This window comes from Bufo gargarizans, chromosome 3 (assembly GCF_014858855.1).
Source record: "Bufo gargarizans isolate SCDJY-AF-19 chromosome 3, ASM1485885v1, whole genome shotgun sequence".
In the NCBI taxonomy this organism is placed as follows: Eukaryota; Metazoa; Chordata; class Amphibia; order Anura; family Bufonidae; genus Bufo; species Bufo gargarizans.
The window spans coordinates 468,467,069-468,492,731 of NC_058082.1; the positions used below are offsets into that span (position 1 = coordinate 468,467,069).

Consider the following 25,663-nt stretch of genomic DNA (forward strand, 5'->3'; position numbering starts at 1 on the left):
GATGACCACTAGGTCATTAGAGAGCTCCTATGTGTACTATTTAATTTGGACGTTCCATGCCTTCTGTTATATAATGCAGTATGTGCCTGTTCAAACCCCGTCGTACGGGCAACTCAGTGTGAAATAAAAAATAAAAATGAATCTGCAATACCAGTAAGGACCACTAGGCTAGTTAGAGATAGTCCATGCTGTGCTATGTGATCTGCTTTTGTTATATTGTGACAATTATAATTTATCTTCTGAGAACATCTCAAATGGTCAAAATATCAACGGTAATTCCAGCAATGACCAGCAGGCGGCGCAGAGAGCTTCTATAGTGCACCGTGTCCTCATATAGTCCTGTCCTGAGACAGTCCACGTGATTCCATCCATCGCCCGTCCGGACCATCTTGGCTCTAGTTGGAGAACACTTGGTAGCCAACATCTGGAGTCTTAATCTTAAAGCTGTAGTTTCCGGTTCTTCTTTCGTGCCAGCAAATCAAAATGGACACCACCATGGCGACCAGCACCAGGACCCCGATGACAACCAGGGCGATGTATCCAGGACCCAGCGTTCCGTTAGGCGATGAGCCCTGGTCATATGCTGCAAGGTGAATCAGGGGACAGTAAGAATAGAGGTGCTATACGGTAGTATTACTCGGGCACTACATAGCATCACACTGTTACCTCTTTTATGTATACACTGTATGCACTATATGCACTATATGGCAGTATTATATGGACTCTATAGTACAGCAATTTTATGTTGGCTCTTAATGGTACCTTTGTTTACAAGTATAAGGCAGTTTGTGAGTACTTTATGGTGCTGTTATTTAGAAGTATAAGGCAGTATATGTGAGTACTTTATGGTGCTGTTATTTAGAAGTATAAGGCAGTATATGTGAGTACTTTATGGTGCTGTTATTTAGAAGTATAAGGCAGTATATGTGAGTACTTTATGGTGCTGTTATTTAGAAGTATACGGCAGTATATGTGAGTACTTTATGGCGCTGCTGTTCAGAAATGAATGTCAGTGCTATGTGGACAGTTTATTGTGCTGCTGTTTAGAAGTATATGGCAGTATTATGTGGGCTCTTTATGGTACTATTGTTTAATATAAGTATATGGCAGTATTATGTGGGCTCTTTATGGTACTGTTGTTTAGAAGTATATGGCAGTATTATGTGGGCTCTTTATGGTACTGTTGTTTAATAGAAGTATATGGCAGTATTATGTGGGCTCTTTATGGTACTATTGTTTAATAGAAGTATATGGCAGTATTATGTGGGCTCTTTATGGTACTGTTGTTTAATAGAAGTATATGGCAGTATTATGTGGGCCCTTCATGGAGCGGCTGTATAGAAGTATATGGCAGTATTATGTGGGCCCTTCATGGAGCGGCTGTATAGAAGTATATGGCAGTATTATGTGGGCCCTTTATGGAGCTGCTGTATAGAAGTATATGGCAGTATTATATGGGCCCTTTATGGAGCTGCTGTTTAGAAGTATATGGCAGTATTATGTGGGCCCTTTATGGAGCTGCTGTATAGAAGTATATGGCAGTATTATGTGGGCCCTTCATGGAGCTGCTGTATAGAAGTATATGGCAGTATTATGTGGGCCCTTTATGGTGCTGCTGTTTAGAAGTATATGGCAGTATTATGTGGGCCCTTTATGGAGCTGCTGTATAGAAGTATATGGCAGTATTATGTGGGCCCTTTATGGTGCTGCTGTTTAGAAGTATATGGCAGTATTATCTGGGCCCTTTATGGTGCTGCTGTATAGAAGTATATGGCAGTATTATGTGGGCCCTTTATGGAGCTGCTGTATAGAAGTATCTGGCAGCATTATGTGGGCCCTTTATGGTACTGCTGTATAGAAGTATATGGCAGTATTATGTGGGCCCTTTATGGAGCTGCTGTATAGAAGTATCTGGCAGTATTATGTGGGCCCTTTATGGAGCTGCTGTATAGAAGTATCTGGCAGCATTATGTGGGCCCTTTATGGTACTGCTGTATAGAAGTATATGGCAGTATTATGTGGGCCCTTTATGGAGCTGCTGTATAGAAGTATCTGGCAGCATTATGTGGGCCCTTTATGGTACTGCTGTATAGAAGTATATGGCAGTATTATGTGGGCCCTTTATGGAGCTGCTGTATAGAAGTATCTGGCAGTATTATGTGGGCCCTTTATGGAGCTCCTGTATAGAAGTATCTGGCAGTATTATGTGGGCCCTTTATGGAGCTCCTGTATAGAAGTATCTGGCAGTATTATGTGAGCTCTCTAATGTGATGATGTTAATGAGGACACAACTGTATGGAACGCAGGCAATGTGAGGAGAGACAAGATCGAGGACACAGGTTGGCCATTAGATTGTAGAATATGTATAATCCAGCAGCAGCACAGAGTATTTTAGAAGAAGAAAGTGCTGATTTTGTCAGGGGTTAGAGACTGGACCAGTAAATATCTTAATGCTTACATTGAGTGGACCTTTGCAGGGGCCCAATCCGGGTGACATCAGTGAAGACAACATCACCAGTTCTTGCAGAACGGAAACCATTACATGTCTAAAAAAAAACACAAGAAAGAATGAATTCCAGCTACAGGTCCAGATATTATGTGAACTGTGTGTGAACCCATTGTCCCTCCTAATGATGACATCATATCTACCTATGACAGGTGGACCCGGTGAATTAACAGAACTCCTGGAAAATAGCTCCGTCAAAAAATACATGGTCAACTATGCAGGTGGATGGGTGCTGTTCCAATAGTGGATGTCACAAACATTTTCCTGAATAGTAGATTGCGTCCCCTTTATCTCCAAACCCTGAACACTAGTAACATGGCGGCACTTGTTGCCCACCGGCGTCCTGCCATCCAGAGCAGACACGGCTACTGCATCACTCAGCCTGCCGCTGCCTGGCGGCCGAGCACTGCTTCCCAGTCGCAGAGACGGCCCCTGGAGTTCTGTATCCTTGGTTGGAGGCCGCAGACTCTGCTTGGCTGCTAGGCCTCTTTCCTTGCATACATAAAGCGCCTATTTCCAAAGAGAGGTGCCTGAGCATTAGGTTTCTTTAGCTTGCTAGATCCTGCTAAGATACTATAATCTGTTTGTCTGCCGGTGGATCGACTTCTGTCTGATTCCCGGATTCTAACTCTCTCCCACCTGACCTGACACATGCCTGTTCACCATTCTGACCCTGTTCCACCTGACCTGACTCTTGGACTGATTCTCAGATTTGCATGAACTATGCCTGCCCCCTGACTACAAGCTTTGCCTGATCCCTCAGGATTAGCCCAGAGAGTTTTCATGGAGGATCCACATCCACTGTCTGTAACAACTAACCCCACTGGTTTAATACCGAAGATTTTTTGTGGTTCCTAAAGTGGTTGTAGATGACAATTTCAGCAATGCTACATCCCTATAGATCCTAATGCTGGCGATGGCCGTATACTATAATAAGGTGCGTACTAATAACTACATACTGGTTTGCAGGTTTTCAGGGGCTCCTCCGTGCAAACTTGAAGTCGGCAGTGCAGATAAACAATGGGATTTTCAACAAAGGAAAAGATCTTGGATTGGAAGGTGGCATTGTTGGAGATGCCATTGGTATGGATGGTGGTGAAGGTGTTTGTCAAGGCACAGCTACAATACAGAAATAAAATGCATTATAAAGAGGATGACCCCAGCAGATGACCCCAGCTGGGACGGTGGACAATGGAGCAGTGTTACAACAGAGTACAGAGGAATAGTCTACGATGATACCAGCTTCTCGGGAACATGTGGGCGTTGTGTGCTAAACCAGGAGCGAGTCAGGGAGAGGGTTGCACAACAAGTTCCTGAGTGACATGAGAGAAGACTATGAACATAAAAGACTAAAATAATATAAAGATAGAAAGACAGAAGACAAGAAATATAAAAACTGAATAAGGAAGTAGAAAAACAAAAATAAGGGAAAAAATTAAGATGAAAAACTAATAGATAAAACAGCAAAGAAGAAGTGAAATGAGATACGAATGGGTAAGCTATAGAAGATGTAGAAATGTAGTTATATCAAAGAAGACATAGAGGAATAAGACAATAAAAAAGTAGTAATAGAAGTTAAAGGGGCCCATCTTGTACATTAGGGACGTGTTAACATCTACTACTTTTCTTCATGTTCCATGACTACTTCTTCTACTACTTCCTCTTCTCCATCTTTCTTGACTTCTACAGTACTTCGTTTTTTGTCTTCCTTTAAATCGTTGGTCCATCTTTTACATTGGGGGCATACCGCTAGGATATGCCCCCAATGTCTGATAGGTGCCGGTCACACCTCTGGGATCCGCACCTATCTTTAGAACTAAAGACGCCCCCTCCGCATGTTGATCGACAGGGCCAGCGAACGCGATTGTCCTCTGGCTGGCCCTGTCTGCTATCAAGATCTCGCGCCTGCGCCGTAACGGTATTCAGTCGGCGCAGGCGCACTGAGAGGCAGACGCTCGCTCGGCCGCCCGCTCCATCCTCAATGCGCCTGCGCCGAGGACGTCATCAAGTACACCAGAAAGAGAAGACGCCAGCGATGCCGGTGTCTTCTCTTCCGGGTGTACTTGATGACGTCATCAGCGCAGGCGCATTGAGGATGGAGCGGCCGAGCGAGCGCCCGCCTCTCAGTGCGCCTGCGCCGACTGAATACCGTTACGGCGCAGGCGCGAGATCTTGATAGCAGACAGGGCCAGCCAGAGGACAATCGCGTTCGCTGGCCCTGTCAATCAACATGTGGAGGGGGCGTCTATATGATAGGAGAATGCGGCTGCTACCAGCAAGTAGACAGGTAATTAGCATATTATAAAAGTACGTTTTTAGCAGAATCTACTGAACCAAAATGATTAATTACATTATGTATGGATAAATCGCAGTATAGGGATTATAAGTAAACAAAAAAAAACAAAAAAACTGTTTAGTGGGGTGACAGAAGCCCATTAAGGAAGACAAAAAAGAAGAACTGTAGAAAGATGGAGAAGTAGAAGTCATGGAACATGAAATAAAAGTAAGAAGAAGTCTAGGACCATGGGGAAGAAGTAGAAGAAATCAATAAAGATAAGGAAGTAAATATAGAAGTTAAGAAAGATGAAGAAGAATTAGAAGAGGTCACATAACTGAAAAAAGTTGTAGATACCAAGGAAGACAAAAAATAAAAATCAAGCAAGAGAAGATACACAAAGAACTCATGGATAATGAAGAAGTAGAAAAAGTCAAGGAAGCCAAAGAATAAGTTGAAGTAGCAGCCAAGTAAGAATTATGCAGGACAAGGAGAAGTAAAAGTACAAGAAGAAAAAGTAGAAGTCAAGGAAGGTGAAGAACTAGGAGAAATCAAATAAGATGTAGAATGCAAGAAAGTACAGGTAGAAGTAAAAAAACATATGGATAAGAATGAGATAAATAAAGAAGACAACATTTGTGTAAAGTATATCAAAGGAAAAAAAGAAATTGCCACACAATGGCCCACATTTATGAATCCGACTGCCTGATTCTGTCAGAAATTACACAGGCTAAAAATTCAAGACTAAAAAGAAAACAGGTGAGAAGAGTGGGTAGTAAAAGGAGGAGGGTGACAGCTTCACAACTGCTAGGCCCGATCACCGTAACCCTTTCATGAAAAGATTTACAATGGCCAGTTTGAGTGTCTGTAACAAATTCAAACCATTGGCACCTCAAGAACCAGCAGAAAGTTATGGCCGGACTGAGGGGCGCAGCCTTAGGGGAGGGCATCATGACGGGGGTTTGGTTTAGGGAGACCCCAGTTAGTAGGTTAGGTGGAGTTTTAGAGGTGATGGGAGGAGTAAGGGGGATAAGGGGTGATTGGGTGGTTTAAGCGTAGGGGTGTGGTTAAGGGGTTAAATTGGGAGGCTGAGGGGAGACCGGGGGCCATTTTGTGTGATCCTGAAAAGAGCTGGTACCTCTTACCTTTACTGAGCTGGCGATCGTAATGGAGCAGCTTGAGGAGACCATCGCTCGGTTGAGGGCGGCAGCGGAGGTCTGCGGAGCCGAATGGATACAGGCGCAGGTACAGCAGATGCTCCAGGGGGCGGCTGAGGCTCCGGCCGGGCCTCAGCCAGTTTTGAACCAGCCGCGGCGGGTCAGGCCGCCGGCGCGCTACAGCCCGCAGGCTTCTCAGTCTGCCCAGCCCCCTTCCAAGGCTCGGCGCCGCAAACGGAGCCCCTCAAGGGACCCTCCACGTCGGGGGTCGGCGGGGAACGCTTCCTCCAGTACTCCCCATCGTGGAAGGAATCCGGCAAGTAGGCGGCGCCTGCGAGGTGGCCGGGCCCGGTCACCTCGTTCTGCGGTGATGGACGGCGTGGGAGAGGGACCAGGAGCGGGGGTATTCAGCCCAGGATCGGAGGCTGAGACCCCCCAGCGTGGACAGGACGTCGGGAGGAACGGGGCTGCTGCAGTCGCATCGGGGTCCGGCAGCAGGCCCCTGTCTTCGGGGATCGCAGCGCAGGGAGGAAGAAGCCCCGCCCACTCGCTCGCACACCGGGAAGATGGAGAGCTGGACGTCTCTAGCCTGGGCCTGGCTAGGGGACTAGAAGATGAGGCGGCGACGCGGAGGAGTGTTCAGCTGGGATCCGGATCTGCGGCTGGTGGGGACACAGCACCCAGGCAGCCAGGTGAGGCCTCTTGGGGAACGCTAGCGCAGTTTGCTGGGGGGGCTGGGGGTGTTGGGGGGTCCCCAGTGGATGTTAGCAGGGGTTTAGGGCAATTGTTGGGGGGGTTGGCAGGTTTGCTGGCGGGATGGGGGATGAGGGGAGCGTCTCCGTTGCCAGCGTGGGGGGTGTCCGGGCCCTCTGGGGGTGCGAGTGCGGCTGGGGGGGCCGGTGCGAGTGTGGGGTCTGCGATGGCGTCAGTGCAGACGCAGGCGGGTGGCACGGTGGAGGAGGAGACGGTTCGGATGGACGATAGGGCAAGGGGAGAGGTTTATGTCTGCTTTGAGGGCCCATTGGGGGCACATTTGAAGCAGGAGGTAAGGGAAAAGATTTGGAGGGGGGAGTATGTAGAGATTTTTTCTTTGCTTCCGTTAGACAAATTTAGTGAGACAGGGCCAGTCCTTTCGGGGGGAGGCAGGTGGTAGCGGGCAGCCCAATGTTGCGTCAGCTACAGCAAAGGGGTTGTGTTTCGCATTTAATGATGGAACATGTAAATTTGGAGCAAAGTGTAAATTTAAACACGAGCGCTCGGTATGCGGAGGTTCACATGGTGCAGTGCGGTGCTTTAGGGGTAACAGACAGAGGGGGGGGGGATTTTAACAGCAAAGGGGGAGACGCCGGTGCGTCTGGGAAGGATGGGCCCGTTTCTAGACAGGTATCCGGATAGGGAGGCGGCAGCTTTGTTGCGGGAAGGTTTTTCAGTTGGTTTTCGGATCCCGTTTGTTCAGTGTGAGGCGGTGTTGGTTAGAAAAAATTTGAGGTCGGCGTTGGAGCATCCGGAGGTGGTGGCTGAGAAACTTAGCAAGGAGGTCAGTCTAGGCAGGATGGCGGGCCCGTTTTCGGCTCCACCATTGCCGAATTTACGGGTATCACCGTTGGGGGTGGTTCCGAAGAAGGAGATGAATAAGTTTCGGCTTATTCATCATCTGTCTTTCCCGAAGGGCTCGTCGGTCAATGATGGTATAGACCCCGCCTTATGTTCGGTGGTTTATACCTCATTTGATGCGGCAGTGCAGTGGGTTAAGAAGTTTGGGAGGGGGGCGCTATTAGCTAAGACTGATATCGAGGCTGCGTTTCGGTTGCTGCCAGTTCACCCAGATTGTTTGCACTTGTTGGGGTGTTATTGGGGGGGGGGGGGAGTTTTTTGTGGATAGGTGTCTGCCTATGGGCTGTTCCCTGTCCTGCGCGTACTTTGAGGCGTTTAGCTCATTTTTAGAATGGGCGGTGGCGGATTCGTCTGGGTGTGAGTCCATTATTCATTACTTGGACGATTTCCTCTGTATTGGTCCGCCGGGTTCTAGGGTGTGCGCCTTGTTGTTGCATACGTTGGAGTCGTTGTTTGGGGTTTTTGGGGTCCCGTTGGCCACGGATAAGACGGTGGGGCCGGTTACGGAGTTGAGTTTTTTAGGGATAGTGATTGACACGGATAGGATGGAATGTAGGTTGCCCTTAGATAAGTTGGAGGATTTAAAGGGGGAGGTGGCGAGGGCGTCTCGTTTTAAAAAACTGCAGTTGCGGGAGCTTTAGTCGCTGCTTGGGAAACTCAATTTTGCATGCCGGATCATGCCTATGGGGAGGGTGTTCTGTAGGAGGTTGGCTATGGCGACGGGGGGGGTGGTTTCACCACATCATTATGTGCGGTTAGGGAAGGAGTTGAGATTGGACTTGAGGGTGTGGAGTTCCTTCTTGGAACGTTATAACGGTCGCTCGTTATTTATGGGTGATGTGGTGAATTCTTTTGATTTTGAGTTGTTTTCGGATGCAGCGGGCAGCGAGGGTTTTGGGGTCTATTGCCGGGGGCAGTGGTGTGCGGGTCGGTGGCCGGACAGTTGGGTGGAACGAGGTTGGGTGAAGAACGTGGCTCTGTTGGAACTGTTTCCCATTGTGGCGGCGGTGGTGTTGTGGGGGGATGTGTTCCGAGATAGAAAGGTTAGGTTTCACTGTGATAACCTGGGTGTGGTGCAGGCGATAAACGGGTTGTCAGCTTCGTCAGAGTTGGTGGTGCGGTTGTTGCAACGGTTGGTGTTGGAGTGTCTGTTGATCAACGCGTGGGTGGTGGCGGTTCATGTGCCGGGAGTGGATAATGGCATAGCTGACTCTCTTTCTCGTTCACAGTGGGTCCGTTTCCGGCAGTTGGCTCGAGACGCGGAGGAGTTTGGGAGGGAATGCCCGAGTTGGCTTTGGAAGGTACTGGAAGATCGGTAGCAAGTCTCATTCAGGCATCGCTGGCACCGAGGACGTGGGAGTTGTACCTGAGAGCGTGGCAGTACTGGGAGGATTGGTGCAGTAAGTTGGGGGTTGGGGAAGGGGAGTTAGAGGTCCCGATGTTGTTGTTTGTGGGTCACTGTAGGGAGGAGGGCTGGTCTGTGGCAAGGATGAATAGCTGCATGGCCGGGTTGGCGTTCGGGTTTAAGTGTAGGCAGAGGCCAGATGTGACTAAGTCGTTTTTGGTAATGCGGGCGTTGAAAGGGTGGCGAAGGGCGTGTACGGGGGGAGATAGTAGGAGACCCGTGTCCTTCGAGTTATTGTTGAGGCTGGGGGTGCAGCTGGGGGTAGTGTGTTGTTCTGCCTCAGAGGTTCGGTTGTTTCGGTTAGCCTTTTCATTGGCGTTTTTCGGGGCGTTACGGGTGGGGGAGTTGGTGAGCCTGTCTGTGCGTAGGGCTGGGGGGTTGCAGAGGGCGGATGTGGAGCTCTTCCAGGACAGGCTGGAGTTTGTTATTCGCCGGTCCAAGATGGATGCGGAAGGGCGAGGGCGGAGAGTAGTGTTGTTTGGGGTCCCGGATTGCGCCATGTGCCCGGTGGGGAGTTTGCGGGATTATTGGAGCGGCAGGAGGAGCGGGATGTTGCCGTTGTTAGTGCATGAGGATGATTCCTTTTTGTCACGTTTTCAGTTTGCGGCGGTTTTTTCGAAATGTCTGGTTCGGTTAGGTTTGGGGCCTGAGGGGTACTCGAGTCATTCTTTTCGTATTGGGGCGGCAACAGAAGCGGCGAGGTGGGGGTTGGGCGACGAGATTATAAAGCGGATTGGGCGATGGGAATCTAGGCGGTTTAGGTCATACATTCGATTGCACAGTTTGTAGGGGTATGGCCGGGGGGGGGGGGAGCAGGTAGGATGGGACGATGGTGTTGAAGGCAATGTTATTATTGTTTGTTCTTGGGTTTTGTTTTTCGTTGCAGATGCAGTGCCGGCCCTAGTGTGGATCCTCGGACATTCCTATGTCTTTTGGGGGGCTGTCCGGGCAGCGGTTCGGCCGGATGGTCAGCAGCTGGGGTTCTCGAGGTCCGTGGCGGTGGTGAGATGGCTAGGGCGGAGAGGTATGGTTTGGGCCGGGGTGTTGCCGGAGATTCACAGGTTTGTGAGACAGGATAGGGCACCCGAGGTTCTGGTATTGCATGTGGGCGGGAATGACCTGGTGGCGCGGCCGTTCCGTTGCAGGGTATTAAGTTTGACTTGCTGCGGATGTGGGCCTTGTTCCCGCGGATGGTGACGGTTTGGTCGGACATAGTTCCTAGGATGGTGTGGAGGGAGGCACGGTCGGTGGTGGGTGTGAACAGGGCACGTGTTAAGGTGAATAGGGCAATGGGTCGGTTCATGGCAAGGAATGGAGCGGTGGCGGTGCGGCATTTGGAGCTTGAGAAGGGAGTTGGGGGGTTCTGGCGGGCAGATGGTGTGCATTTGAATGCAGTGGGATTGGATATGTGGAGCCTTGCAATCCAGGAGGGGATTGAAGTAGCCTTGCGTTTGTGGAGGAACGCGCAGACTTAAGGCGGTCAAGCCTGCGCGTTGGTGGCGGGGGCAGGTCCTTGAAGTTGGTCTGATTCACAGAGGAGGATGCTGGGAGGGCTCCATGGTTGGGGCTGGACTCCCAGTGGTGACGGATTTAAAAGGGGCCATTCAGTGGTGCTTCTGAGCTGGAGGGCAACGGCTGGAAGCAAGATGGCTCACCCAGTGGGGTATTTGCGGTTGTTTGGGGGCTTTAAGGACCTCCCCTCGGGGGGGGAGAGAATTGTTATTTATTATATGTTATGTTTATATGTTAATAAAAGACGGCTGCTGTGGCCGATTTATTCCAAGCTCGGTGTCCGTGTGGCATTTTTGGGGGGGCATGTGAGAAGATGAGATATGGGCGGAGGTAGGATACGGGGTTTGGAGGGGAAAGAGTGTGTAGGTATAGGGGTCGGACGGCTGATAACCAATACCACCGTCAAGTTATGGCCGGACTGAGGGGCGCAGCCTTAGGGGAGGGCATCATGACGGGGGTTTGGTTTAGGGAGACCCCAGTTAGTAGGTTAGGTGGAGTTTTAGAGGTGATGGGAGGAGTAAGGGGGATAAGGGGTGATTGGGTGGTTTAAGCGTAGGGGTGTGGTTAAGGGGTTAAATTGGGAGGCTGAGGGGAGACCGGGGGCCATTTTGTGTGATCCTGAAAAGAGCTCCCGCCCACCCTCCCTTTATTTATTCAAGGGGTTGGGGGGGAAGTTGAAAAGGGTCATGTGGCCGGTGGGGGTAGTTTAGGTGTCACGGTGGCTGTGGCGGGGGGAGGTCCTTGAAGTTGGTCTGATTCACAGAGGAGGATGCTGGGAGGGCTCCATGGTTGGGGCTGGACTCCCAGTGGTGACTTCTGAGCTGGAGGGCAACGGCTGGAAGCAAGATGGCTCACCCAGTGGGGTATTTGCGGTTGTTTGGGGGCTTTAAGGACCTCCCCTCGGGGGGGGGGGAGAGAATTGTTATTTATTATATGTTATATAAAGTAAGGCGGTGGCTCACTGTGGACGGAACTCAGGAACAGGTGCTGCTAGCCCAAAATGAGGGACACCCACCCTCTGAAGCAAAATGGATTTAAATAGTTAAAGTGATGGGCGAGCACACTTCATTTGGATCATAGAATAAAATTTAATTAAATCACAATGTTCAAACGTATCGGTCCAATTAAATAAAATACAATAAAATACAATATTAGTAACAAATAAATCTTACACAAATGAGGATAATGAATGGGGCAATTAATTCATAAGAACCCTTTAGGTCTGATGTGACCAGAGTGCAAGACAGCATTAGTATTTTCTCAAATCCACAGATGTTCCAATGGTTTTGGATAGCATTAATCCAGCATCAATGTAGATGAATGTATAAAGATGTCCAGAACAGTTCAGTCTCTGGTCAACTAGTTAGCTCAGATTGGTTCAAAAAACACGTGTAGAAACGTTGGGTGCAGATCTTGTGCACCTATTATTATATGGTGATAAACAGTCCCGTAGCTACTGTACTGACTTGGCTTGTGAGTTAAATAACTCCTTACCTCCCTCGTTGTATGCGGTCCCTTGTAGTTGCTTTCAAACGTGAGTCGGGCAGCGCGGGATGCTTCCGGCGTCTTACTTCATTCAGCTGCAGCTGGCTTACCCGAAGTCTCACGAGATTTCCAAGCGAAGTTACCGTCCTCGAGGGAATACAGTATGCCTTTGGTATCGTCGCAATGAATATCAAAGTCCTGTGATCTAGTTGTATAGCATGGCCATGCTTAAGGTGCTTTTCTTACAGGTGTGCGGTCCGGCCCATACGCGTTTCGGGAACACTCTTTCCCTTCATCAGTGGTCACGCCTCACCTGTTGACCTACTCCTTATATATCCTGGATAGCACCAAGAAATGGACAACTGGATTTCTTATTTCCTGAATTTTCATGCGTTATAATACATGCGTTTTTTGATGCGGTTTTTTTCTACTTATGCGTTTTTCAGCCCATACATTCAGATTGTCAGTCTGAACATAACTATGTAATCAGAATTAATAAAATCGATTGCATATGTGAGTTATAGAATTATTAAGTTCTCTTTGTCTATGGGATCATTCACATACCATTCTATATTCCTCTGCTTCGGGTTCTATCCCTTTCATCAAAAATGAATAATAATAAAATATTAAGATTGGACCTTTTATTAAAAATAATAAAATAGAATATCAGATAACTCCGTAATGTATTAACCAATTGTCAAAATTTTCCATTTTCATTCTTTACTAAGGATTTCAAGTGAGAAAACTAGACATAGGGATTGCCATTTTTCTAATGATTGATGTCATGTGAGGGTCTATGTAGTAAAGGGCTGGGGGCCCCCGTCCGAGTACAGGACGCTGTGCCGATCAACGGCCAAACAGCGGCCTGCAGTCAGTTCAGGGGCACCCAGCCTACAAAAACCCGAACAATTCCAGTTCTGCATTTAGACCCGCTGGTATCATTGTTCCAAATTCATATATGCGTCTCGATTCTAGTTTCGACATTTGTTTGATATAGTTGCCTCCTCGCCAATGTCTCTCTACCTTTTCCAGTGCCATGAAGATTAATTTAGAGGGGTCTTTATTATGTACGTCCCTGAAGTGTCTCGATAGACAATGTTTGTCATACCCCTTTCTTATGTTGGCTACATGTTCTGCCAATCTCGTTTTCATGGGACGTTTGGTTCTTCCTATATATTGTTTTTTACAGGGACACTGGATCAGGTAGATGACACCGGTAGTGTTGCAAGTGAGGCAATCTTTTATTTCCCATTTATGTGTATTTTGGGTTGAGGAGATTGTGGTTGTTTTCTTGGGTGTAGGATTAATTTTACAAGCCATACACTTGCCACATTTGAAAGAAGCCTGTAAGCTTCATCCAGGTCCCCATAATTGTATTTTCTTTTTTCTTTGATTTTACAGAGGGGGCTATCTTTAAACCTAGATTTGGGGCTCTAGTAAATGTCAGAGACGGTATATTTGGCAAGAGATGACCTATCACTCTATCTCCCTGAATATGATGCCAATGTGTTTGAATGATTTTTCGCATTTCCTTGTGTTTATTGTTAAAAGGAAGAATGATTCTAGTATTTAATGTTGTACTATCTGTTTTGGTTTCTATCTCTTTATCTTTCTTTGAGAAGAATGTTTGTCTATCTAAATTCTTTGTCTTCTCCAATGCTATATCCAAAATTTTTTCAGGGTAGTATTTATCCAAAAATTCATTCTTCATTTTTAATGCTTCTATCTCAAAATCTTCATCATAAGTACAGTTTCTCCTAATCCTTCGAAACTGACCGAACGGGACATTTATCAACCAGTTGGGAAGGTGACAACTAGAATATTGTATGAAGCTATTTTTGGATATCGACTTGGAGAATGTATTACATATATATTTGTTGCCCACCTGTTTGATCTTTAAATCTAAAAATTCAGTTATTTCTGTGACATTCGAGGTGAACTTCAAATTTAATTGATTCTGATTGATATCATGCAAGAATATTTCAAGTTCTTCTTTACTGTGTTTCCAGATGAAAATGATATCATCTATATATCTACGCCATAGGGCCAGATCCGCCCCTAGTTTGGGCCGAATGTAGTTGGCCTCCCATTCCGCCAAAAATAAATTGGCATAACTAGGGGCGAATCTGGTCCCCATGGCGGTACCTCGTTTTTGTAGGTAGAAGTTCCCCTCGAAATAAAAATAATTATGGGTTAGAATATAGTTGATTCCATCTATAATAAAATTAATATGTGCCTCATCTAATGTCTCGTCTTTCTTAAGTTGTTGTTTAATCGCTGATGTACCTTGTTGGTGGTCAATTATAGTATATAATGACTGTACATCAAGTGTACCCATAATCCAGTCGGGTTCCACTATTAGTTCCTCTAGAGTTTGTATAATATGGGTAGTATCTTTGATATAAGAGCTAGTCTTTTTCACAACTGGTTGTATCAATATGTCTATATATTTTGATAAATTAGAGGATAATGATTCTATGCCCGAAACTATTGGTCTCCCTGGTGGTTTCTCCAGGGATTTATGGATTTTGGGGAGACAATATAAGACAGGTAGTCTCCCTTGTGTCCCCAAAATAAAGTCATATTCTTGATTAGAGATTAATGATAATTCTAAACCTTTCTTACACAATCCTTTTAGTTCTAGATCAAATTCTGCCAGCGGGTCTTTTTTGAGCCTCATATAGGTCTCTGTATCATTAAGTTGTCGGAGGCACTCCTCATTGTAATCTATCGTATTCAATATGACTACCGCGCCCCCTTTATCAGCGGGGCGTATAGTGATAGCTTCATTTTTTTGGAATTCTTTAATGGCATTAAATTCCCGTTTGGTTAGATTTTTTCGACTTGAAGATCCTATTTTAATCTTACGTACATCTGTTTCTACATTTTTATAAAAGGTAGACATTTCCACACTAATTTCATTCCTCGGAAATAGAGTGGATTTCTTTTTCAATAAAGGTTTGTCTACTTGCCCTATAGTGTCAGTACTTATTATTGGGTTTTTTATAAAATGTTTCTTTAAACATAAGTTTCTTATATATTTCTGAATCCCTATGTAGACAGAAAATTTGTCCAATTGCTCAGTGGGGGCAAATTTCAGACCCTTCTCCAATAAACTAATCTGTGGGTGAGTGAGGTTAATTGTGCTTAAATTTATTATTATTGTATCTTTCTGTGTTGTTGTTACTGTCTCCTGTGTTGTCTTGTTCTTCCTGTGACTTCTTCTTGTCTTCTTATTCCCTCTGTGTGTTCGTGTTGGTAATGATTGTGATGCTTCCTGTGATTCCTTAAAGGGTAAGTTGCCTGTTCTCTTTCTTGAGTGTTGTGATAAGGATAATTTTCTACTGTTTGAGCCGGGTAGTGATGTTTGTGTCTCAAGTTGTATTGATGTGTCGGTGATGTTGGATTGTGTATAGGAGATGTACGTTCTTTGCGTCTCATCCTGGTTCTGTGATGTGCTGGAGTATGGTCTAAAAAATGCTGCTGACTGGACAATTGGTCATATCTGTTGCTCACTGGAACCATATATTGGCTCTGGACATCTTCCTCTCTCGTTTCTCTATTTGAGGGAGTATTGTCATTAGATTTATTTGGATTCCCTTTATTTTCTTCTATCTGAGATAGAAGCATTAAAAATGAAGAATGAATTTTTGGATAAATACTACCCTGAAAAAATTTTGGATATAGCATTGGAGAAGACAAAGAATTTAGATAGACAAACATTCTTCTCAAAGAAAGATAAAGAGATAGAAACCAAAACAGATAGTACAACATTAAATACTAGAATCATTCTTCCTTTTAACAATAAACACAAGGAAATGCGAAAAATCATTCAAACACATTGGCATCATATTCAGGGAGATAGAGTGATAGGTCATCTCTTGCCAAATATACCGTCTCTGACATTTACTAGAGCCCCAAATCTAGGTTTAAAGATAGCCCCCTCTGTAAAATCAAAGAAAAAAGAAAATACAATTATGGGGACCTGGATGAAGCTTACAGGCTTCTTCAAATGTGGCAAGTGTATGGCTTGTAAAATTAATCCTACACCCAAGAAAACAACCACAATCTCCTCAACCCAAAATACACATAAATGGGAAATAAAAGATTGCCTCACTTGCAACACTACCGGTGTCATCTACCTGATCCAGTGTCCCTGTAAAAAACAATATATAGGAAGAACTAAACGTCCCATGAAAACGAGATTGGCAGAACATGTAGCCAACATAAGAAAGGGGTATGACAAACATTGTCTATCGAGACACTTCAGGGACGTACATAATAAAGACCCCTCTAAATTAATCTTCATGGCACTGGAAAAGGTAGAGAGACATTGGCGAGGAGGCAACTATATCAAACAAATGTCGAAACTAGAATCGAGACGCATATATGAATTTGGAACAATGATACCAGCGGGTCTAAATGCAGAACTGGAATTGTTCGGGTTTTTGTAGGCTGGGTGCCCCTGAACTGACTGCAGGCCGCTGTTTGGCCGTTGATCGGCACAGCGTCCTGTACTCGGACGGGGGCCCCCAGCCCTTTACTACATAGACCCTCACATGACATTAATCATTAGAAAAATGGCAATCCCTATGTCTAGTTTTCTCACTTGAAATCCTTAGTAAAGAATGAAAATGGAAAATTTTGACAATTGGTTAATACATTACGGAGTTATCTGATATTCTATTTTATTATTTTTAATAAAAGGTCCAATCTTAATATTTTATTATTATTCATTTTTGATGAAAGGGATAGAACCCGAAGCAGAGGAATATAGAATGGTATGTGAATGATCTCATAGACAAAGAGAACTTAATAATTTTATAACTCACATATGCAATCGATTTTATTAATTCTGATTACATAGTTATGTTCAGACTGACAATCTGAATGTATGGGCTGAAAAACGCATAAGTAGAAAAAAACCGCATCAAAAAACGCATGTATTATAACGCATGAAAATTCAGGAAATAAGAAATCCAGTTGTCCATTTTTTGGTGCTATCCAGGACATATAAGGAGTAGGTCAACAGGTGAGGCGTGACCACTGATGAAGGGAAAGAGTGTTCCCGAAACGCGTATGGGCCGGATCGCACACCTGTAAGAAAAGCACCTTAAGCATGGCCATGCTATACAACTAGATCACAGGACTCTGATATTCATTGCGACGATACCAAAGGCATACTGTATTCCCTCGAGGACGGTAACTTCGCTTGGAAATCTCGTGAGACTTCGGGTAAGCCAGCTGCAGCTGAATGAAGTAAGACGCCGGAAGCATCCCGCGCTGCCCGACTCACGTTTGAAAGCAACTACAAGCGACCGCATACAACGAGGGAGGTAAGGAGTTATTTAACTCACAAGCCAAGTCAGTACAGTAGCTACGGGACTGTTTATCACCATATAATAATAGGTGCACAAGATCTGCACCCAACGTTTCTACACGTGTTTTTTGAACCAATCTGAGCTAACTAGTTGACCAGAGACTGAACTGTTCTGGACATCTTTATACATTCATCTACATTGATGCTGGATTAATGCTATCCAAAACCATTGGAACATCTGTGGATTTGAGAAAATACTAATGCTGTCTTGCACTCTGGTCACATCAGACCTAAAGGGTTCTTATGAATTAATTGCCCCATTCATTATCCTCATTTATTATATGTTATGTTTATATGTTAGTAAAAGACGGCTGCTGTGGCCGATTTATTCCAAGCTCGGTGTCCGTGTGGCATTTTTGGGGGGCATGTGAGAAGATGAGATATGGGCGGAGGTAGGATACGGGGTTTGGAGGGGAAAGAGTGTGTAGGTATAGGGGTCGGACGGCTGATAACCAATACCACCGTCATGGAGCAGGTACTTACCTGTCCTTGATGAAAGGGAAAGACTTGGGGTCATTGGCGTTATCGGTGGGTGTTGCCCAGCAATCACTGATGACCACCTTAAACTGACTCTCCTCTGTTTTTATGCTGATCTGAACTGTTATTTCGTCGGTGGCCGACAGCGTGAAGTTTGGGGGGATGGGCTGGTCTCCAATGAAAAGCTGGAATTCTGGTGTAAACGTTCCGTCACCTTCAAGTTTTTCTATGAGGGAGTAAATTCTAAAAAAAAAGAGATGTGAAGGTTTTTAGGCACAGGAGACACGGAGCAGGAAGAAGCTTGCATCTTAACCCTTTGTGTTCCGGAGCTGGCACTGGATTCCCTTGGCTGCTCCCTGTAGATGATGTAGGGATACTGCCCACCACTCATCGCTGCCGCCCTGTGCAGTAGATGACACAATGCAGGTGACATGAGTGCTGCTGCACCGGGCGCAGCCTCTCGTGGGCATTCTCCTGACCTGCATCTTGTATTCTCCAGCACACAATTTGGAAACTCTATATAACTATAACTCCTGATATGACATGGAATGATCTGAACACCCCCTTATGTGAGGCAAGGCATCATGGGACATGTAGTTAACAGGACAAGTTGGGAAAAGAACACACTGCACTTATTTTGGACATGTTTTTGTATTTTCAATGGTATTTCACTTCAGTAGGATAATAATGTACCCTCCGGAGGGATTGTATCCACTTGACCACAGGATCTCGTTGTGGAACATGCAGCGTATGGAGCTGATGGCTCTTGGAGTCACATTTAGAGATGTTGTTGAAAGGTCGATGTACAGCGTAGAGTTTACCATGATGTGAGTCTTGTTCTAAAAAGGAAACCGCACTTCAGAGATCAGAATATTCTGTACGACAGAGCAAAACCAATGTGTTCTACACTGCAGAATACTGCACCAATGACTTCAATGGGAGCTGTATAAGGTAATATCCAGTAACCCCCCCAGTGGTAGGCCGAAGGTGTAGCTTATAGCAACAAATCCACACCAAATTCTGTAAAACGTCCACAGCAAAATACGTAATAGTTACTTGTGGATTTTACAGCTAATTTATTTGCAGATTTTAAACAGATTTTACCTTCTGCATTCTCCATCAGCAGAATAGTGAGTGCAGCTCTGAAGTATAATACAGAATGTAACTCAGGATCAGTAATGTAATATATCCACAGTGACTCCACCTGCAGAATAGCGAGTGCAGCTCTGGAGTATAATACAGGATGTAACTCAGGATCAGTACAGGATAAGTAATGTATGTGCACAGTGACTGCACCAGCAGAATAGTGAGTGCAGCTCTGAAGTATAATACAAGATAATTAAGGTAATGTATGTACAGTGTTAAAATAGACTCAGTCTGTCTGTCTACCCTATCTATATCTTTGTAAGGTCTGCTATGGTCATGTTAGTTCACCACTTATGGGTTAAACATGTTGGCGTCATAGCTGCACTCACACTGTTCACATCAGTATTGCAGTCTTTCCATCCGGCTTCTATGAAGATGTGGGTGTCTGTGCTGCACTTTATGGAACATTCCCGACTCCCAAGGAACAGAGATTGACTGACAATGGACATCATCTTGAGGAAGGCCTTATCTATGGAGATCCCAATCTTCCTAATAGCACATATGACCGTGCTCGCATCTTTCAGTGTGAGGGCGAGGGACTTCTGTGCGGTCGTCTTAACACTGGAGGTTTCCAGATGTGGCGTATTGGTGGACTCTATAAAAGAAGGTCAATTATAAATCATTAGGGGCTTAAAATGAACTGACCATTTATGGGATAGAGGGGACATTGGGTACCATGGCTGGGGGTGATTACAACCTTTCAACCCCGTATAGTTGCAGCGAGCCCCTGAGGAGCCGAAGCAGAGGATGGAAGTGGCAGTGGCCCTGATGAGATGTTGTGTCATGGTGGACTCCCTCAGGATGTCCCTCCCTGGGGTTCAATGCAGCGAAAAAGTAGTTTGAAGAATGAGGACAAAAGGTATAAAAGTCTCTCTTTACTCTCCAGGAGAGGAGGTATGGAGGCTGGTCGGGTGGCGGATGTCCCAGCATACCAACCAACAGTCCGCTTATTTGTGGGACTGTTCCTCAACCTGAACTGCAGAAGGGGCTCGTGTTATGCAGATATGCTTTGAAATTAGTCAATTTTGGGGTCGGAATGGGGACAGATTAACGCATCCCATGGTTTGTTGGGGAGGTACGTTTTAGCTCAAGTAATAATTATCACTCTGGGGCAGGAGAGAAGCTTGTGCTGCCGATACCTACACTGACACACTGCAACAAAATCACAGCTGTGTGAGCAGGATTAGCTCAGGACTAAGGATACAAGAATTGATTTTAAATTGTATTCGTTTTGAATCTCATAAAAATTCATCCGCCAAACGGATCTGAATATTTTTGATTAGTTTCAGGCGAATTGCGTAAAAATGGAGCCCACAGCAATTTTACTGTGAATATTGGCAGGAAAGCCACAAGGGAGAAAGCTTGAGGATAACATGACACTGGGAGGAAGAGTGTGGGGGACGGCGTACCCCGATTGGCTCAGAGGCTGACAGTCTGGATCAGCCAATCGGCTAGAATTGAAAAAGTTCCTTTCGTGAGAATGTCATAGAAGTGAACGGTATTGTGTGTTCAGCTTCTGACCTGGAAGGATGTGTTATGGTTGTGTCTAACAAAAAGTTATTACAGACACAAGCAACTAATGTAATGCGATAGGGACAATATAGGGAGAGTAAAGGAAGAGAATAGTAATATACTGTATATTTGGGTGCAATTTAGGGAATTTGATCAGGGAAAGCTTTATGGGAGTGAGGGGCTGCCACCCAGTTGTGTGCTGGTAGCTAGTTGTAATTACAAAACTCCCTAAGAATTTTTTTCCTGTATATGAACAGACAGCTTTTATAAAAAAAAAAAACTCAGTTCATAGGCCTGCTGCCAGCATCACCCCAATATCATACTCTGCAAATTTATCATCTATAAATCATTTTAATTTATTATACCCATGTTATTGAATGCATTGCATATTGCTGAAAGATAACGGGCAGTTACAGCAGAAGCAATACTGCACTAATGCCATGTTTATACCTCATAGTTCAAAGATATTTTACCAAAAACATTGCATGTTTTTAGACCATCAATATCAAAGCAAAATGGGAGAATGTTTTCCTGTTGCCCGAAGGGAGGCCAAATTTTCACTATTACTACTGCTAGCCCTTAACAGCCATACACACATCTACTGCTTTGTCTGTTCCATGCTATGATGCTACTGCTGTCACTACTATTGCAGCCACGTGGCACTATTATCCTACGCTTTCCACACTGCACTGCTGCTGCTCCCAATTAAAAGGGAGAAATTTCCCAGGCTCATTCATAACCAGGAACTTCTTCTCACAAATAACACTTCTCACAAATAACACTTCTCACAAATAACACTTTGCCATACTTTTGGATGCTTGTGCAGAACAAGCCGCTGTTTCTTCTGGCATTAACATGTGTGTGTATAAATACAGGTAGGGATCTGCCCCCATTAAGGCCTAATGTTTATTTCCCATACCACCCTGAATGTTTGAACACCCTCTGTGTGTATTTAACCTGAGTACTAGAGACTTATTTTCAGGCCAATTGGAGCAATGTTGATTTGTGTAGAATCGATTCGGACACAAACAGAATTTTTTGTGAAAAATTTGACGCCTTTGACACAAAACTAATTTCAAGAAGTTCGCTCATCTCTAGTCAGGACTTTTCATCCTCCAGATGTATATTAGAGTGTTTCCATTCACTGACAGCAAGGAAGACGCTTTATCTAGATGGAAATGCTAAATTCCGTTAAGCCACCACCATCCACTTTTCATACCTATACCGACATTCACACAACCAGGTCACAGGGACTGTTGGGTTACCTACAGTTAGTCCTAAATAGCAGAATACCTACCCACATTTGCACCCACCACGGGAAAAGAACAAGAAATTTCCCGCCTTGTCGTCTGTCTTGTTGTCGTGGGGACGACATTGACTATTCCTTCAGTCGTTGGTGGCTCTGTTGCTTTCAGCAGGGGGAGTGCGTCGACCCCGGGTGAATAGACTTTTGCAGTGGCATTTTTAACAGTAGGAGCGAGGTTGCTGGGCACGGTTTTGAGACTTGTAGTGAGCACTGGATCTGGAGTTGAGTGCACTGGTCCCAGTGTAGGGTTTCCGGTTGGCACTGGTGTACTCTGTATAACCTTGGCTGGATGGGGATCCCCAGAAACGGCTGCACTGGGTATAATTTTGGAGCTGTTCTCAGTGACATTTGTCAGGTGTCCTGGATGTGGGGAGGTGGTAGGAGGTGAAGGGTCTGCAGGACTGACAGTAGATCCTCCAGCTGTGGGATCTATGTTCTCCATAGAAGGTGATAACGGACTGACATGATCTGTCGGAGACATGACAACAGGTGGAGATTTATCATTACAAAGTGCCACATACTGCACCAAATTCAACAAACTGGTGCACGTGGCATGCAAGACACAGACCCACGTTTATGGCAGCTTTTTGGAACCAATTTGTGACTTTTTTGCTGAAAAGCAGATGTCGACTCTGACTGCATTTAGTTTGATGTAGTTTTAGTCAAATGTATTAAAAATAAAGTGTGAAAATGTCACACATTTTAGCTCATATTTAGATTTGATTTTCTGAGTGTTTGTACGGGTGCAACACTGCAGTACCACTCACGGCCACTATACAGTGTACGGCGCTGTTCTGGTTCAGGAAGCTCCAGGTACAGAAGTTCCTAGAAGCAGCTGATCGGCAGGGGTGCCAGGAGTCGAACCCCCACCAATCTGATATCGATGGCCATTATTACATTGCTAGAAAACCCCATTATGATTTCACTTCAAACTTATAAGGATATAACTTACCAACGCTGGAGGAATAGAGGCTTTCTGCAGTCGGTCCTCCTCCTGTAAATGTACACATAATATTGATTGAATGTATATTAATAGAAACTTCTTTCTACCTGCAGTCACCACTAGGGGGAGCTTACTTTCATGCAGTTTATACATTTAACTCAATAGTAATGCAGTATATAGTAAGCTCCCTCTAGTGGTGGCTGCAGGATGCTTGACTATGTACATCTTCAGAGTCAACTTTTCATTACTGATTTACATGTATTTGGGGTTGATAAACATTTTTGTCATAGGTTTTGCACAGTTTGGCTTCTACACTATGTAGCAGCTGAAGAAAGATATTCTGTGATAAATCTTTCGGCGTGCTCATTCTCCAGCTCTCTGACCTCTGCTGAAGTCTCCTCTTCTAAGCTGACTTATACCCAAATCAAAAGAGAGGTCCGAGAGATGGAGAATGTGGCATCAGATGGATAGCCTGATGGATTTATCACAGAACAGCTTTCTGCAGCTGCTATATAGTGTGAAATATGGGGGCTGCTGAAGCCAAATGGTGCAATATTTTTTAATAAAAACCTATTACAAAAATGCTTATTAGCCCCAAATGTAAATCAATAATTTAAACAAAGGCTCCTAAGGTGTCCATAGCCCTTAACTATGACTATGCTGAGGATTTGGAGCTCTGTATTAGGGAAGAAATAACTCTGAAGACGCATGAGAGAGATATCCTTCTTTGCTCTGGTTTGTCCCCTGCACCTGGTTGGGTTATCTGCCATAGAGGAGTCACAAATGCACTAACATTACAATTTGGACCATCCTTCGTGAGTTGAATATTGGGGGGTTCCTCTGCGGGAGCTGCTTGGTCACTGATCATTTCACATATCATAGTCCCGTTCAAATGAATAGACTGGTTATGTAATACATGGATGTATCCATTCCTAGTTTTGGTGGTTTTGGTGGTCCAAAGTACCAATATCTAAAACTGGTCATAGACATTATATATTACTTGGAGGGTCTTGGGATCAGCAACATCTGACTATCTCTAGGGACTATCCAATGTTCCTTTCCATGTTTAACCTGCTTAATCCTTTGGCTTCTGCTTAGATAAGAGGCGCTGAAAGTACCTGGCAGCTGCTTATCTCACTTATCTTGCTGAGATTTATAAGAGTATCAGGACTCTGGGCTTAACATTGAGGCCCGGAGCTATAAAACCTAAAACGAATCACACCTATTAACATCATGTCATCCTTTAGGCCCAACATTCTGCGCAGATTCATTTCTTTATATAGTTTTACATTGGTCGGGCTCCATTTTTCTGATACAGAACTCCGAGTCCCCTGTCTAGATATAATATCCGGAATTAACCAGCCATGCCACCCAAGCCCTGGCTGGTCAGGCTCTCAGTAAGTTTGGACGATGGGCCAATCAGGTCCCTTGTTTGTTTTGTGTCCACTACAGTGTTGCATTTCTGCTGGGCCGTCCTGTGTCCTGACCTCAGCTTGTTTCAGGAATAACCCCTTGTCTACTGATTAGGCTTTTACTGATTCTCCTGGTTTTGACTCATCATCTTGTTTCTGGATTAACCCATTGTCTACTGATAAGGCTTCTACTCAGGGCCGTCTTTACCAAGGGGCAAAAGGGGCAGCTGCCCCGGGTGTCAGGCTGTCAGCTACACAGGCGGTGCTGCCATGCCATGCCTGCCGGCACTGAGTCCAGGCATCGTACTGTTAGAGCTGTGAATGTGATCTAGGACCTTAGATGACATCATCACCATGTGACCAGTAACCTAGCAATATTACTGGTCACATGGCTATGAGGTCATCACAGGTCCTAACAGGAGTGTTGCAGTAGAAGATTGGAGCTTTTTTGTGAAGATTACATCAGAAAAAGGAGACAGGGGCTGTTATGCTAATATACTGTAAACTACTGTATACTGTGGGGGGCCTGTGTACTGTGGGGGACCTGTATACTGGGGGGGCTGTATACTGTGGGGGGGGCTGTATACTGTGGGGGGGTTGTATACTGGGGGGGCCTGTATACTGGGGGGGGCTGTATACTGTGTGGGACTGTATACTGTGTGGGACTGTATACTGTGTGGGGCTGTATACTGTGGGGTGGCCTGTATACTGTGGGGGGGGGGCTGTATACTGTGGGGGCTGTATACTGTGGGGGGGGCTGTATACTGTGGGGGGCTATATACTGTGGGGGGGCTGTATATTGTGGGTGGCTGTATACTGTGGGGGCCTGTATACTGTGGGGGGCTTGTATACTGTGGGGGGGCTGTATACTGTGGGGGGGGGCTGTATACTGTGTGGGGCCTGTATACTGTGGGGGGGCTGTATACTGTGGGGGGCCTGTATACTGTGGGGGGCCTGTATACTGGGGGGGCCTGTATACTGTGGGGGGCCTGTATACTGTGGGGGGGCTGTACACTGTGGGGGGCCTGTATACTGTGGGGGGCCTGTATACTGTGGGTGGAGTCTTCAGAACTGGAAGTATTTAAAGTCATTCACTGTACTCTACCAGATGTGTGGATTTTTTGTGTGTGTTGTGGTGGAGGCCGTGATTGCCTGCTAAGGTGTGGGAAGCCGGGATCCAGGGGGCCCAAGTAAATTTTTGCCCAGGGTCCAAACAATATTAAAGACGGCTCTGCTTCTACTGAGTCTCCTGGCTTTGACTCATCATCTTGTTTCTGGATTAACCTCTTGTCTACTAATTAGGCTTCTACCTGGCTTTGACTCCTTGGCTTGTATATGTATTAAGCCCTTGCTCTCTCTTATGGCTTACATCGACGCTCCTGGTTTAGACTCTGGCTTGTTCTACTCTCCTCCTACTCATTGGCATCTGATAGGTCTGCTACCTATGAGCGTACACCTGTTTTATTACTCTACAGACATAACCTGGCAGCAAAGTCAAACCAGCGTTGCAGTAGGCTCTGGTGAACACCTAGG

General features: G+C 45.5%; 1 protein-coding gene across 1 annotated transcript in view; it reads right to left on the minus strand.

The window, feature by feature from the left end:
* Nucleotides 1–395: 395 nt before the first annotated feature.
* Nucleotides 396–25,663, minus strand: part of UMODL1 (uromodulin like 1) — a 100,864-nt gene continuing 75,596 nt past the window's right edge. The window contains exons 9-15 of the mRNA XM_044285748.1: nucleotides 21,767–22,243; nucleotides 19,287–19,552; nucleotides 18,505–18,650; nucleotides 17,818–18,054; nucleotides 3,466–3,625; nucleotides 2,459–2,546; nucleotides 396–583 (exon numbers count right to left, since the gene is read on the minus strand). Of these exons, the coding sequence (XP_044141683.1) occupies nucleotides 396–583; nucleotides 2,459–2,546; nucleotides 3,466–3,625; nucleotides 17,818–18,054; nucleotides 18,505–18,650; nucleotides 19,287–19,552; nucleotides 21,767–22,243 (1,562 nt within the window). The remainder of the gene's footprint in view (nucleotides 584–2,458; nucleotides 2,547–3,465; nucleotides 3,626–17,817; nucleotides 18,055–18,504; nucleotides 18,651–19,286; nucleotides 19,553–21,766; nucleotides 22,244–25,663) is intronic.